We start from the raw sequence: 15,938 nt of genomic DNA, 5'->3' as shown, positions 1-15,938 counted from the left end.
TCTTTTAAAATAAAAATATTAGCGAGTTTTTTTTCTTTTTCTTTTCTCTGACTGTGTCTCAATTATTATTTTTCTGAAAATTATTTTTGTTTTATGTATATTATATATATATTTTTTTTCTCAGTTAACGTCTGATGAATCTTGTCGCCATTTTTGAACAGCTTCTCTCCTTGCGTCTGGCACCAATTGCGATTGTATTCCACCTAAAACGTTGCTTGTCGCCTCTGTCGCGAGGATTATTGGTTTCACGACTGTCGGCGGAATTTGTCTCAAAACTCCTCCAACCGCACCGGAAACTCCTTTGTGCTCATGTTCCTCACTCGCAACTCGCACTAATTGATTCGCCGTCTCGCCCAAGCCCTGCAAAAATAACACAAAATGAAAGAATGGAAATAAGAGAAGAAAATAATTTAATTATTAATTTTTTCAAATTAGAAATAAAAGATTTTTTCCTTTCATCAATTTTTTAATTTAATTCAGAATTAATTGATTTGATTTTTTCATTTTAGTAAATATCTAGAGAAATTGTTTATAACAGGGTTGCTACGCAATCTAAAAACCTGGAAAACTTGGAAATGTCAGGGAATTTTATAAACTTTGAAAAAACCTGAAAAAGTTAGGGAATTTTGATCGAAATCCTAGAAAATTGTTGTTTTCTAAAGATTATTCTTGAAATTTAATTTCACTTAAATAATTCAAAATTAATTCAATTTTAAAAGATTTGCGTTTACAATTTTCATAAGTAGATAAACTTCAAAAGATTTTGATTTAAAATTTGGTAAAATTTCAATTTTAAATGAATTTAATTAAAAATATTAAAAAACTTATATAAAGAAAATTATAAAAACTATAATTCTTCTGAAATTAATTAAATTTTTTAATGTATTTTTAACTAGTTTCATTAAAAATAATGAAGAATTTTAGTTAAAAACACTAAAACAAATTGAATTTTGAAGCAATTACAAATAATTGCAGAAATTCAATTATTTTCAAAAGTAGTGAAATTTTTCTCAGAAATTCCATTATTTTCTAAAATTTTATTTATTTATTTATTTAAAGTTTGGACGGAAATTTTAATAAAATTCTTGGCAAAATTTTAATTATTTTCGAAAACTTTCCTCAATTCAATGATTTTTAATATCTACTACTTTAATAAAAATTAAAAATTTCTAAAAGAATTGAATTAGTTAAGATAAATTTTATTAAAATTCTACGCAAATATTTCATTATTTTCATAAATAATAAAAATTTCACAGGAATTCAATTATTTACAAATTATTTTCATAGTTAATATCATTTCTAACAGGGATTCAATTATTTTCATAAATAATAAAACTCAATCCTGAATTTCAATTATTTTTAATACAATTTTAATTGAATTCCTTGGAAAAAGTTATTATTCTTAAAAATTTTATTAAAATTTATCAAAGAAATTCAATTATCTTAAAAACCTTTGCTAAAATTTATTTATTAGAATATTTAAGTATTATTTTCGATACATTTTTAATTAAATTTCTTTAATTTTCTTTTCTTCGCAGAAATCCAATGATATTTAAAAAATTACAAAAATTCTCGTCAAAATTTTCATTATCTTTATAAATAATAAAATTTTTCTCCGAAATTCAATTATTTTCAAAAATTTTAATAAAATTCTTGGCAGAATTTCAATTATTTTTAATACAATTTTCATCAAATTTCTCGAAAAATGCAATAATTATTCTTGAAAATTAATAATTAATTATTAATTATTTTTATCAATAACAATATTCATCACAAAAATACAATTAATTTTTAAAATATTAAAATTTTTCGCAGACATTCAATTATTTAAAAAAATTTTAATAAAATTCTTGTCAAAATTTCAAATTTTTTCAAAAATTTTCTCAATTTAATGATTTTCAATTTCACAAAAAACAAAATTTAATCATTTAAAATAAATTTTTATAAAATTATACGCAAACATTCAGTTATATTTATAAATAATGAAAATTTCACATAAATTCAATTGTTATTTAAAATAGAATTTCCATAAAATTTCTCGAAGAAAGTTAGTTATTTAAAAAATTTCTTTATAATTCTTTTTAGGGATTCAATTATTTTTATCTACAATAACATCATCTCAGAATTTCAATTATTTATAATACAATTTTAATAAAATTTCTCAAAAATATAATTATTTTGAAATATTTTATCAAAATTCGTCAGAAAAATTGAATTATTTAAAAATTTGTTACTAAAATTTTTTATTTGAATTTCTGAAAATCTGAATTTTTCATACTTTTAACTAACAATTCTGTAAAATTAATTATTTTGACAATTTTTAATTTCAATTCTGTTGAAATAAGTTGAATTTTTTAAAGTATGTTAAATTATTTTAAAAGTTTTAACGCAATTATTCCAATAAATCCAATTACCTTTATAAATAACAAAATTCTTTCCAGAAATTAAATTATTTTTAGGAATTAAAAAAAAATTCTATTCAAAATTCAATTATTTTCATAAATAACAATATTCATCACAAGAATTCAATTATTTTCAAAAAAATAAATTAAATTCTTGTTAAAATTTCAATTTTTTTCTTAGGGATTCAATTATTTTTATAAATAATAAAACAAATCGCAGAATCTTCATTATTTTTAATAAAATTTTTTGTTGAATTCCTCGAAAAATGCAATTATTCTTACAAATTTTATTATAATTCGTAGAAAGAATTCAATTATTTAAAGATTTGTTGATAAAATTCTTTATGAGAATTCGATTTTGGGAAACATTCAATTATTATTCAATAGATTTTTACTATTTTTGTATTTAAATAATTGAATTCTAGTAGAATTTTCTAATAAAAATTTATTTAAAAATGAATTTTAGTTAAAATTTTTAGAAATAATTGAATTTTAAAAAAATTTCAAAATTAAAATCTTTGAATATCTGAATTTGTCATACTTTTGACTAAGAATTCTGTAGAATTAATTTTTGATAAAGTTTAATTGAATTGTTCTCGAAGTTATTTTATAGTTATTTATTAATTGAAGAATTTTCGAATAATCGAAATTTTGCAAAATTGATTAATTGTAAACAAATAGATTTGAATATTCTTAAAGAACTTTGTCGATAAATTATTAAAAATAATTGATATAAAGAAGTATTTTTGTTAAAAATTCTAGAAAATATTAATTGAATTAAAATGACGAAAATAATTTTGAAGAAGTTAGAGTAACAATATTTGTTATAATATAAAATAATAATTTTATCACTTACTCATCTTTAATTATTATAAATAATGAAGAAATCGATCACTCCGAGTTGAAGACTCGGAGTTATCGATATCTTCATTTTTTATAATAATAATATTCATTATATGTTATTGAATTTCAAATTTTTGAATATCTTAATTTCTTTAAAAAAAATGATTAAATATTTATCTAAAAATAGTTATTGATGTTTTCGAATAATTTTCGTTTTAAAAAGCTGGAAAAATTCCGTTTTATTATCTGGAAAACTTGGAAAAGTCAGGGAATTTGAAAAGAGCAAAAGCGTGGCACAACTCTGATTATAAAAGTGCAATTGAAAATAAATAAAGTTCAAGATTAAATTGAAATTAAATTGAAATTAAATTAAAATTAAATTAAAATTAAATTAAAATTAAATTAAAATTAAATTGAAATTAAATTGAAATTGAATTTGAATTAAATTGAAATTAAAAGTAGAGAAAAATACCTCTTTAACTAGCATATAGGCATTCGTCATTCCCTCACGAATATCCGAGGGTTGATTGTATCTTTTTCTGCGTCCTTTTTGACCGCGTGTTTTTCTCCTTACACTTGGTCCAGGACTGACCATGTCATAGGCCGTCTCGGCGGTACTCTGAATTGCGTAGACCAATCGCGATGTCAATTCTAAAGCAGCCATTGCTGTTGAAGTCGTGAAACTATTTGCACCCCTCTGCAAACCTCGTACAATTCTTCCATCCTTCTGATATTGCTCGATTGGCATCCAGAACAAGTCGCGAATTCCTTGAACTTCACAAAAACAATTTATTAAACAATCAAGCTAATTTTCTTTTATCAAAATTCGATAACATACATTATTTAAATAGATGTTCAAATTTATAAATTTTATCTAAGAAATTCGGTATAGTAAAGATTTAATTTAATTTAATTTAATTTTTTATACTCTTTGAATTCTGAATTTTTGTCTCATAAACTATGAAATTACCACGAATTCAAATACAAAGCCTTAACTTTTTTCTATTCCTGACAATAATTTCTTTTTAAACAATTTAATTCTTGAAGAACAATCATAAAATAATTACTAAGAAAATATTTAATAAATAATTTTACTTAAATATTTCAAAATTAATTTAATTTTATAAGAGTTGCGTTTACAATTTTCATAAATAAATGAACTTCAAAAGGTTTCAATTTAAAATTTTGGAAAATTTCAATTTTGTATGAATTTAATTAGAAATTTTAAAGAACTTTAATGTTTGGAAAAATTTTAATAATTCAAATTCTTCAAAAATAATTTCAATTTAAAAAAAAATATAACTAATTATTCAAAATAATTGATTTCAAGAAGAATTTTAGTTAAAAATTCTGGAAAATAATAATTGAATTGAAATGATGAAAATAATTTTTGAAGAAGTTGGAGTATTAATATTCTTATAATATAAAATAATGATTTTATCACTCGGTCTATAATTTTCAATAAAAAAGCAACGAAAAAACTTACATAGTTGAACTAAGGAGTGCATTGGTCCCACGCCGACCAAAAGACCCTTTAGTTGATGATCTTTAATGTCCTGAATCCACTCCTGCAGCAAGTATGTAATTAATTTATCGAAACCAAGTAATCCGTGACGATTCGACAACTCCTTCAGTCTTAATTCCGACTTGTTCAAATGTGTCAGTCCCATTAAAATGCCAACCAGCGGTCCACGACTCAAATCCACTCGTTTAGCTTGATAATCCACTTTTATGTTCACTGAAGGTCCAAATACGACACTCCTGAAATTTTTTTAAAATACCAATTATTAATTATTTAATAAATATCAGGCTTCGCACTTATCTACTAAAATCTAGTATTTACTACTTTTTTACGTTATGCTACTATTCGGGTAATTTTTTTTAGATTTCAGCCACTAAAAGCTACTATTTCTGGTTTTTATTAGAATTTCCACTACTTTAAATTCGCTAATACTAGAAATAAAGAAAACTATTATCAAAAATTATAATCAAATTCTTTAAAACAATTCAATTATTTTCCAAAAATAACTGAAATTCAATTACTTTTAATATCAAGTATTTTCATAAAATTTTGCAAACAGAATTCAATTATTTAAGAAAATATTTATAAAATTTATCCAAAATTCAATTATTTTCATAAATAATAAAATTACCACAATAATTCAATTAATTTTAATACTTTTTTAAATTAATTAATCTAAAAATTCAATTATTTTCACAAATAAATTTTTCCACAAGAATTTAATTATTTAAAATAAAATTTTCATTATATTTATAATATTTGGAAAAAAAATTTATTATTTAAAACAATGTTTATAAAATTCTTATGAAGAATTTAATTATTCTCAAAAATAACAAAAAAATTTTTCAAAGAAATTCAATTGTTTTTAAACATTTTAATAAAATTTTCGCAATAATTCAATTATTCTCAGAAACAATAAAATTCTTCTCAGGAATTCAATTATTTTTGAAAATTTTAATAAAATTCTTAGCAACTATTCAATTATTTTCATAAATAACAAAATTCATATCTGGAATTTAATTATTTTTAATACAATTTTACAGCAATTTCTCAAAAACTGTAATTATTCTTAAAAATTTTATTTCCATTTCTCGAAAAAAATCAATACAATTATAAATTAAAATTTTTTGATATAATTCAATTATTCTTTTGGATTTGAATAAAATTCTTCCCAAGAATTTATTTATTTACATAAATAGTTCTTCGAAAGAATTCAATTATTAAAGATAAATAACAAAACTATTACCAAAAATTCAATTATTTTGAGGCATTTTAATAAAATTCTTTACAAAATTCAATTATTTTCATAAATAGCAATATTCATCACAAGAATACAATTAATTTTGAAAATATTTAAATTTTTCGCAGATATTCAATTATTTTAAAAAACTTTAATAAAATTCTTGTCAAAATTTTTCTCAATTCAACGATTTGTAATTTCCCAAAAAAAAATTTCACAAAAATTACCAAAAAAATTCAATTATTTAAAATAAATTTTTCTAAAATTCTACGCAAACATTCAGTTATATTTATAAATAATAAAAATTTCACATGAATTCAATTATTATTTAAAATAGAAATTCCATCAAATTTCTCGAAGAAAATTAGTTATTTAAAAATTTTTTATATAATTCTTTTTAGGGATTCAATTATTTTTATCTAATTATTTTTATCTCAGAATTTTAATTATTTTTAATACAATTTTTAAAAAATTTCTCAAAAATATAATTATTTTGAAATATTTTATCAAAATTTGTCAAAAAAATTGAATTATTTAAAAATCTCTGAAAATCTGAATTATTTTCACAATTTTTAATTTCAATTCTGTTGAAATAAGTTGAATTTTTTAAATTATGTTTAATTATTTTAAAAAGTTTTAACGCAATTCTTCCAATGAATTCAATTACCTTTATAAATTACAAAATTCTTCCCGAAAATTCAATTATTTTTAGGAATTTAAAGAAAAATTCTATTCAAAATTCAATTATTTTCATAAATAACAATATTCATCACAAGAATTCAATTATTTTTAAAAAGTAATAAAATTCTTCTTGGAAATTCAATTATTTAAAAAAATTCTAATAAAATCGTTCGCAGGAATTCAATTATTTTCATAAATAATAAAACGCTATTTAGGAATTCAATTATTTAAAAAAAAATTTAATAAAATATCACACAGACATTCAATTATTGTCAAAAATTTTAATAGAATTCTTTGTAAACTTTAATTATTTTAAAAAAATTTTCGCTATTCAATGATTTACTACTATTTTCATAAAATTTACAAACAGAATTCAATTATTTAAAAAATTTTTCTAAAAAATCTTCGTTAGAATTCAATTCCTTTCATGAATAATAAGAATTTCTGAGGAATTCAATTATTTAATTTAGAATTTTCATCAAATTAGTCGAAAGAAATTAATTATTTAAAATTTTGTATAAAATTCTTCTCAAGAATTAAATTATTTTTGTAAATATATTTAAATTCTTTTATGATTAATAAAATTCATTGTAGGAATTGAATTTATTAACAGAATAAGAAAGAAGTAAATATTTTTCATGGAAATTAGAAAAACGTCAGGAAAATAAAATATAAAATTAATTTTTTGTCAGTTTTGTGAAAAATTAGAATTTAAATTTAATTTATGTAAATTAATTATTTTAATTAAATTTAATCTTGTTCATTGAGTAGATTTTACAAGGCTTTTAGACGGTATTATGTTGTTTATTTATTTGGACAACGTTTCGATGCCTTTAGCATCCTCATCATCCTCAATCAACAAATTAAAGACACGGACGTTAAAATATTATCAATCATAAATTTAATTTTTTCTAAAACGAGTTTTTTTTTGGTCTTCAAGTTTAATTTTTCGATAGCTACTTTTTTTTAGCTTGAAAGCTACTTTTTGTTACTTTTTTAAAATTAATTATCGAGTGCGAAGAGTCTGAAATAGAAGTAATTTAAAATATTGAAATTAAAAAAAAAAGGAAATTGAAAGAAAAGTAAAATATTACCTGAAGTAGGTGGGTTGACTGTCATCCTGAGATTCGGATATAATTTTCGTATTCTGCTTATTCTCCTTAATTGTCAATTCATCCTCCAGTAGAATCATTAAATTCTGATCGACGACCGTATCGCTTTCCTGCGATGAATTCATACTTCTTGTATTTGCATTAGTGTCATTGACACTCATCACCGGTGGATGGTGAGTTGGTGTTCCTTGCTTCGATCCCGGCGAAGATTGTGTATTACTATTCACATTCGCATTATCCTGACTTGGTCCTCCGCTCAATTCGGTGAAAAAATCAATGAGAAAATGTAAACTATCCTGATCGATGTTCAGCTGAAGTGGTAGAATACTCAGTTTTAGGCAACACTCCTGGGTACTGAGTTTTGGATCGGGACGTATGTGAACTGCCTTCATTTCAAACATATTCGCGTGCGATTGTCTCGGTTTATCCTCACTGCTATACTGATAGAGGAATTTATTTATATTCGATGAATCGAGTCGATCGCGAATTTCAATTTCGTTGATGAGCAAAATTTGCCGTGAGGCTTGTGTCGTCTCCTCGGGATAAACTTCATGTTGAAAACGAACTTTGTGCAATTGAAGTTCCATGAGGAGTTTCTCGTCTCTTCCAGGACCGCCGAGACTCCACCATTCCGCTGGCGATTCACGAGCTCTTGCTCGAGGTGAATTTGGAACACTACCAAAGCGAACTTCATTTGCTGAATTCTTCTTGTATCCAACGCCACCAATCACTGAACGACTTCTGTTCAAAAATGGAGAAGAAAAAGAAAATTTGAGGACAAAGTAGAATATTTTGAAAACGAATACAGGGTTGCCAAAAAAAAATTTAATTCTTTCCTTTCCCTAAACAAAATTTAATTTAATTTCCCTAAAGAAAAATTAATTCATTCGAAGAATTGCGTTAAAACTTTTAAAATAACTAAACATACCTAATTTAAAAAATTCAACTTAATTCAACAGAATTGAAATTAAAAATTTTTAACAAAATTAGTTCTAGAACTGTTAATTACATGTATGCAAAATTTAAATTTTCAAAGATTTTAATTTCAAACCTTTCCAAATTCAATGATTACTAAAAATTCACGCTATAATAAAGATTTTCAAAAAATTTAAATTCAACAACTTATAAGAATATTATAAGTCATTTCAATTCAATTATTATTATTTTCTAGAATTTTTAACAAAAAATACTTCTTTATATCAATTATTTTTAATAATTTATCGACAAAGTTCTTTGAGAATATTCAAATCCATTTGTTTACAATTAGTCAATTTTCAAAAATTTCGATTATTCGAAAATTCTTCAATTAATAAATAACTATAAAATAACTTCGAGAACAATTCAATTAAACTTTATCAAAAAAAAAATTAATTCTACAAAATTGTCAGTTAAAAGTATGAAAATTTCAGATATTCAAAGATTTTAATTTTGAAATCTTTTCAAAATTCAATTATTTCTAAAAATTATAACTGAAATTCAATTTTAAATAAATTTTTATTAGAAAATTCTACTAGAATTCAATTATTTAAATACAAAAATAGTAAAAATTTGTTGAATAATAATTTAATGTTTCCCGAAATTGAATTCTCAGTCAACAAAAAATTGTATTAAAAATAATTCAAATTCTGAGATGTATTTTATTATTTATAAAAATAATTGAATCCCTAAGAAAAAAATTGAAATTTTAACAAGAATTTAATATAAATTTTTAAAAATAATTGAATTCTAGTGATGGATATTATTATTTATGAAAATAATTGAATTTTGAATAGAATTTTCTTTTTAATTCCTAAAAATAATTGAATTTCTGGAAAGAATTTTGTTATTTATAAAGGTAATTGAATTCATTGGAAGAATTGCGTTAAAACTTTTAAAATAATTAAACATAATTTAAAAAATTCAACTTATTTCAACAGAATTGAAATTAAAAATTGTCAATATAATTAATTTTACAGCATCGTTAGTTAAAAGTATGAAAAATTCAGATTTTCAGGGATTCACATAAAAAATTTTATTAACAAATTTTTAAATCATTCAAGTTTTTTGACGAATTTTGATAAAATATTTCAAAATAATTATATTTTTGAGAAATTTTATTAAAATTGTATTAAAAATAATTGAAATTCTGAGATGAGTTTTATTATAGATAAAAATAATTGAATCTCTAAAAAGAATTATATACAAATTTTTTAAATAACTAATTTTGTTCCAGAAATTTTATGAAATTCAATTTAAAATAATAATTGAATTCCTGTGAAATTTTTATTATTTTTAAATACAATTGAATGTTTGCGTAGAATTTTAGAAAAGTTTATTTTAAATTATTGAATTTTTTTGGTAATTTTTGTGAAAATTTTTTTTTGTGAAATTGAAAATGATTGAAATGAGAAATATTTTGAAAAAAATTGAAATTTTGACAAGAATTTTATTAAAATTTTTAAAAATAATTGAATGTCTGCGAACAATTTTAATATTTGAAAAATTAATTGTATTCTTGTGATGAATATTGTTACTAATAAAAATAATTAAATTTTCAAAAGATATTTCTCAAAACTCCTAAAAATAATTGAAAATCTGGTAAGAATTTTAATTTGTAAATTGTAACCTTTTGAAAATTCAATTATTTGTTAAAATTCACGCTATAATTCTTTTAATATTGCAAATAGTATCTTAATTTTTAATTAAAATTAATTTTTAAATCAATTTTTATAAGAAATTTTCTACCTGAATTCAAATCTTTAAGTACAATAATAAATAATTTTTTGAATAACTGAATGTTTATCAAAATCGAATTCTTTTCACGAATTTTAAAATAATTTTTTAGAATTATTGAATTTTTCAAGGAATTCAGTTCTCAAATTGTATCAAAAATAATTGAAATTATTAAAATAGTAGATATGGAAAATCATTGATTTGAGGAAAGTTTTTGAAAATAATTGAATGTTGCCATGAAGATTATTAAAATTTACGAAAATAATTGAATTTCGGAAAAAAATTTTATTATTTATAAAGATAATTGAAATTTTTACAAGAATTTTTAAAAATTTTTGTAAAGTTTGTGAAAATATTGTTTATTAGATATTGAAAATTATTAAATTGAAAAATTGTTGAAAAAAATTGAAAATTTAACAAGAATTTTATTTAAATTTTTGAAAGTAATTGAATTTCGGCGAAGAATTTTAATAGTTTTGAAAATAATTGAATTCTTGTGTTGAATATTGTTATTTATGAAATTAATTGAATTTTAGAAAGAATTTTTTTTGAAATTCCTAAAAATAATTGAATTTATAGAAAGAATTCAAAGATTTTATTTTGAAACCTTTTCAAAATTTTAGCTGTAATGTTTTTAATATTCAATTATTTTCTACTATTTTGACTAAAATTTCTTTTTATATCAATTTGAAAATTTCTACGAGAATTCAATTATTTAAATACAATTAATTAATTTATTGAATAATTAAATGTTTCTCAAAATTTAGTTTTCCTAAAGCATTATATCAAAAAATTTGTAAATAATTGAATTTTTTCGACGAATTTTAATAAAATTTTTAAGAATAATCGAATTTTTCGAGAAATTCAATTAAAATTGTATTTAAAATAATTGAAATTGATGAGTTTTATTATTTATAAAAATAACTGAATGTTTTCGAAAAAATGTATAAAAAAAAATTTGCATACAATTAAATTCCCGTGAAATTTTTATTATTTATGAAAATAATTAAATGTTTAAGTAGAATTTTATCAAAAAATTTTTTTTTAATACTTATAATTAAATTCTTTTAAGAAATTTTATTAAAACAGTAAATATTGAAAATCATTGAATTGAGAAAAATTTTTGAAAATAATTGAAATTTTATTTTGAATTTTATTAAAGTTTTTGAAAATATTGGAATTTTGGAGATCAATTTTATTATTTATAAAGATAATTGAAATTTTAACGAGCATTTAAAAAAATTTTTAAACGTTATTAAATTTTTGCGAAGGATTTTATTAATTTTGAAAATAATTGAATTTCTTCAATCATTTGTAACTTTTACAAAATTCAATTTTTTGAGTGTTTTTTAACTAAAATTCTTCTGTAAATCCATTATTTTTAATAATTAATTAAATATATATTAGAAAATTTAACTGATTTCAGAGGACTTTGAATTATTAACATTTTTCAAAAATCTAAGTTCTTTAAAATTTCTAATTAAATTCATTCAAAATTGAAATTTTCAAAAATTTTAAATTGAAATCTTTTTATGTTAATCTATTTATAAATATTATTTCTTCCCTGATTTGTGGCAACCCTGGAGTATAAAATATGATTCTCTTACCGTCCTTGATTCATTGCATTGTACCGTTGACCCACCTCGTCAATTGTGACATGTTTCTTGGGAGGAGGTTGAGGATTTCCGAAATCCTTTCCACCGTACATATGCCATATGAGGTTCATTTCGCACAGTGTGTACCTTAAAACGGGAAGGGGAAAATGTTTTGGTGCCTTAAGAACGTCAGCTTTTCCCAATGGAATTGAGAAATGATTGTCGATAACGCGCAATGATTCAGGACAAAGCCAACGAATTTCTGGAACTCCATGTCGCGGCAGAATTCCAACACCCGCCTCTTCGCCGAGAATACAAAAATCCTCATCGGGATCTTCCTCCTCCTCCATATGTGTTTCTTGTGGAGAAACAATTTTTCTTTCCGTGTGCGACATTTCATTTTGTAATAGAGGATTTGATTCGCCAGGGAAAAAGAAGACTTTCACCTGTTTTTCAATTTCCGGTGATTTTTTACAAGATTTCACAGCCGCTCCTTGAAACAAAAAAAAATGGGTTCTCAATAAGTTTTAACTAAAATACTTCTTTAAATCAATTATTTTTAATAATTTTCGAAAAACTTCTTTGACAATTTTCAAGTCCATTTTTTTACAATATTCAATTCTACAAAATTTCAATTATTCGTAAATTCTTAAATTAAATATATATTAGAAAATAAAAACTTCAAATAATAAAAAAAAATTCAATTAAACTTTTTCAAAAGAATTATTTCAAAATTCAATTATTTCTAAAAATTCACGCCATATTGCCTTTAATATTCAATTATTATCTAAAATTTTTTATTGAAGTTCACTTTTAAATCAATTTCTATTAGAAAAATCTACGAGTATAACATTGGGAGTAAAAATGAGAAAAGTGACTTGGGAGCAAAAACGGGATAAAATGATTTATGTATTTATCGATAAGTTTATTATAATATTGCTTTGCAAAATATTAATTATAATAAAATAAGTTTTTCTTTAATTTTAAATATTTTTTGACCGTGAATTACAATTAATTTATCCATAAATTACAAAATCATTTTAACTCGCTTTTGCTCCCAAGTCACTTATCCCACTTTTGCTCCCAATGTTTTTTTAAACCATTTTTACTATCAGCCCCTCAGTTAAAAGTATGAAAAATTCAGATTTTCAGAGATTTTTAAATAATTCAATTTTTTTGACGAATTTTGATAAAATATTTCAAAATAATTAAATTTTTGAGAAATTTTATTAAAATTGTATTATAAATAATTGAAATTCTGCGATGAGTTTTATTATTTACAAAAATAATTGAATTCCTGAAAAGAATTTTATTATTTACGAAAATAATTGAATCCATGTAAAAGTTTTATTATTCATGAAAGTAATTGAATGATTGCAAAGATAAAAAATTTTTGTGTAAATAATTGAATTCCAGTGAAATATTTATTATTTTATGAAAATAATTCAAGGTTTGCGTAGAATTTTATTAAATTTTTTTTAAATAATTGAATTCTTTTGGGAAATTTTATTAAAATAGTATATATATTAAAAATCATTGAATTGAGGAACATTTTTGAAAATAATTTAATTTTTGCCAAGAATTTTATCAAAATTTTTTAAAATAATTGAAATTTTGACATGAATTCTATCAAAATTTTTGAAAATAATTGAATTTCGGAGAAGAATTTAATTATTTATAAAGATAATTGAAATTTTGAAAAGAATTTTAAAAAATTTTTGAATTTTTTCAATAATTGAATTTCGGCTAAGAATTTTATTACTTTTGAAAATAATTAAATTTCTGCAATCATTTGTAATTTCTCTAAAATTCTCCAAACAATATTGTACAATTTACGAACTTTTCGTATTTTCTCAATAAAATTACGGACTTTACGGACCTTTTTTCAAAAAAAAAAAAAAAATGACTTTTACTGATTTTAAGCAAATTGAAGGACCTTTAAGTGATTTAAGTAAGTAAGTAGGCTTATTAAATCGATTTACTTATTTTTTAAAAAATTTTTTTATTAAAAAAACAAAAGAAGGGACTCTCCTTTTGTTTTTTTAATAAAATACCTTTAACAAGGTATTAATTAAAAATACCTTTAACAGTATCCTCCATTGCCTCTTCCATAAGACTATTGACCCTCTCGACTTGACTCTTACTCAGATTATTGACACTCTCATCACCGAGTAAAGTTTCCTCATCGCCAGAACCAGGTACGGAGATCGTGTCGCTTGTATCAAGATTTGAAGCGATATCACCGTCACTCGCGAAATATGTTAAAAGTTGCATTAAAGCACTACCAGAATCAGCGCAAGTTCTCACATGTAAACAATTGTTACTCGCTCTTAAATCAACTCTCGGTGCACCACCGCACATTTTCTCATTGAGTCTCAATGATAGTTCAAAGAGACCGAGGTCCATAACACAAACGAAATCTCTTCTCAAATCCACGTGATTTCCAAGTTTATCGGAAATGAATAGAGCTAAGTCTTCAGCGATAAATCGAAGAGTCGATGTATTTGTTTGCGCTGCAATATTACTGGAGATACTGAAACTTCCTAGCGTTACCACTGATCTTATTGGAAGATGAAGAGGTCTATAAAAGAGGAACAAAAAAAATTCGTTAGTCATTGTTGTTCATGTTTATTCTTATGATAGTGACAGGGTTGCCAAAGGTTTGGGAAATTCAGGGAAAAGTCAGGGATTTTTATTAAAAAATAATGTAAAAAATTAAATTCTTAAAATTCATAAGAAAATTTTGAATTTTTGTGTCTTTTTTGTTTGACTCAAACTATAAAATTACCACGAATTCTAATACAAAACCTTTAATCTTTCCTATTTCTGACAATTTATTTTTAAATAACTTAATTCTTGAATAACTACCTATCATAAAATTATTACTTATAAATTATTTAATGAATAATTCTACTTAAATGTTTCAAAATTAATATTGAATTTTAAAAAAGTTGCGATAATAATTTGCACAAATAGATGAATTTCAAAAGAATATAATTTAAAATTTTTGAAAAATTCAATTTTGAATGAATTTAATTAGAAATTTTAAAGAACTTAGATTTTTGAAAAATTTTAATGATTCAAATTCTTCTCAAATCAGTTAAATTTTCGAATATATATTTAATTAATTATTAAAAATAATGGATTTACAGAAAAATTTTAGTTAAAAAACACTCAACAAATTGAATTTTGGAAAAGTTACAAATGATTGAAGAAATTCAATTTTCAAAATTAATAAAATCCTTCGCAGAAATTTAATTAAATTTAAAAATTTTTTTTAATTCTCGTCAAAATTTCAATTATCTTTATAAATAATAAAATTGTTCTCCAAAATTCAAATATTTTCAAGAACTTTAATAAAATTCAAAGCAAAATTTCAATTATTTTCAAAAATTTTTCTCATTTCAATGATTTTCAATATTTACTGTTTTAATAAAATTTTTCAAAAGAATGTAATTATAAGTATTAAAAAAATTGTTGATAAAATTCTACTCAAACATTTAATTATTTTCATAAATAAAAAAAATTTCACGGGAATTCAATTGTATACAAATTTTTTTATAAATTTCATCGAAAACATTCAGTTATTTTTATAAATAATAAAACTCATCAATTTCAATTATTTTAAATACAATTTTAATTGAATTCCTCGAAAAATTCGATTATTCTTAAAAATTTTATTAAAATTCGTCGAAACAATTCAATTATTTACAAATTTTTTGATAAAATTCTTTAGGAAAACTCAATTTTGAGAAACATTTAATTATTCAATAAATTAATTACTTTTGTATTTAAATAATTAAATTCTCGTAGAATTTTCTAATAGATTTA

The 15,938-nt window shown here is 21.6% G+C and overlaps 1 protein-coding gene across 1 annotated transcript in view; it reads right to left on the bottom strand.

Moving 5' to 3' along the window:
• The window catches only part of LOC122498423 (autophagy-related protein 2 homolog B), a 33,846-nt gene continuing 17,908 nt past the window's right edge, over positions 1–15,938 (bottom strand). The window contains exons 12-17 of the mRNA XM_043606139.1: positions 14,189–14,688; positions 12,120–12,600; positions 7,783–8,541; positions 4,732–5,006; positions 3,718–4,019; positions 1–360 (exon numbers count right to left, since the gene is read on the bottom strand). Of these exons, the coding sequence (XP_043462074.1) occupies positions 121–360; positions 3,718–4,019; positions 4,732–5,006; positions 7,783–8,541; positions 12,120–12,600; positions 14,189–14,688 (2,557 nt within the window). The 3' untranslated portion in view covers positions 1–120. The remainder of the gene's footprint in view (positions 361–3,717; positions 4,020–4,731; positions 5,007–7,782; positions 8,542–12,119; positions 12,601–14,188; positions 14,689–15,938) is intronic.

The sequence above is a fragment of the Leptopilina heterotoma genome, unplaced genomic scaffold (assembly GCF_015476425.1).
Source record: "Leptopilina heterotoma isolate Lh14 unplaced genomic scaffold, ASM1547642v1 Lhet_15, whole genome shotgun sequence".
NCBI classification, from domain to species: domain Eukaryota; kingdom Metazoa; phylum Arthropoda; class Insecta; order Hymenoptera; family Figitidae; genus Leptopilina; species Leptopilina heterotoma.
The sequence above is the reverse complement of the archived record's forward strand: the minus strand, read 5'-3'. Positions and strand labels throughout refer to the sequence as shown.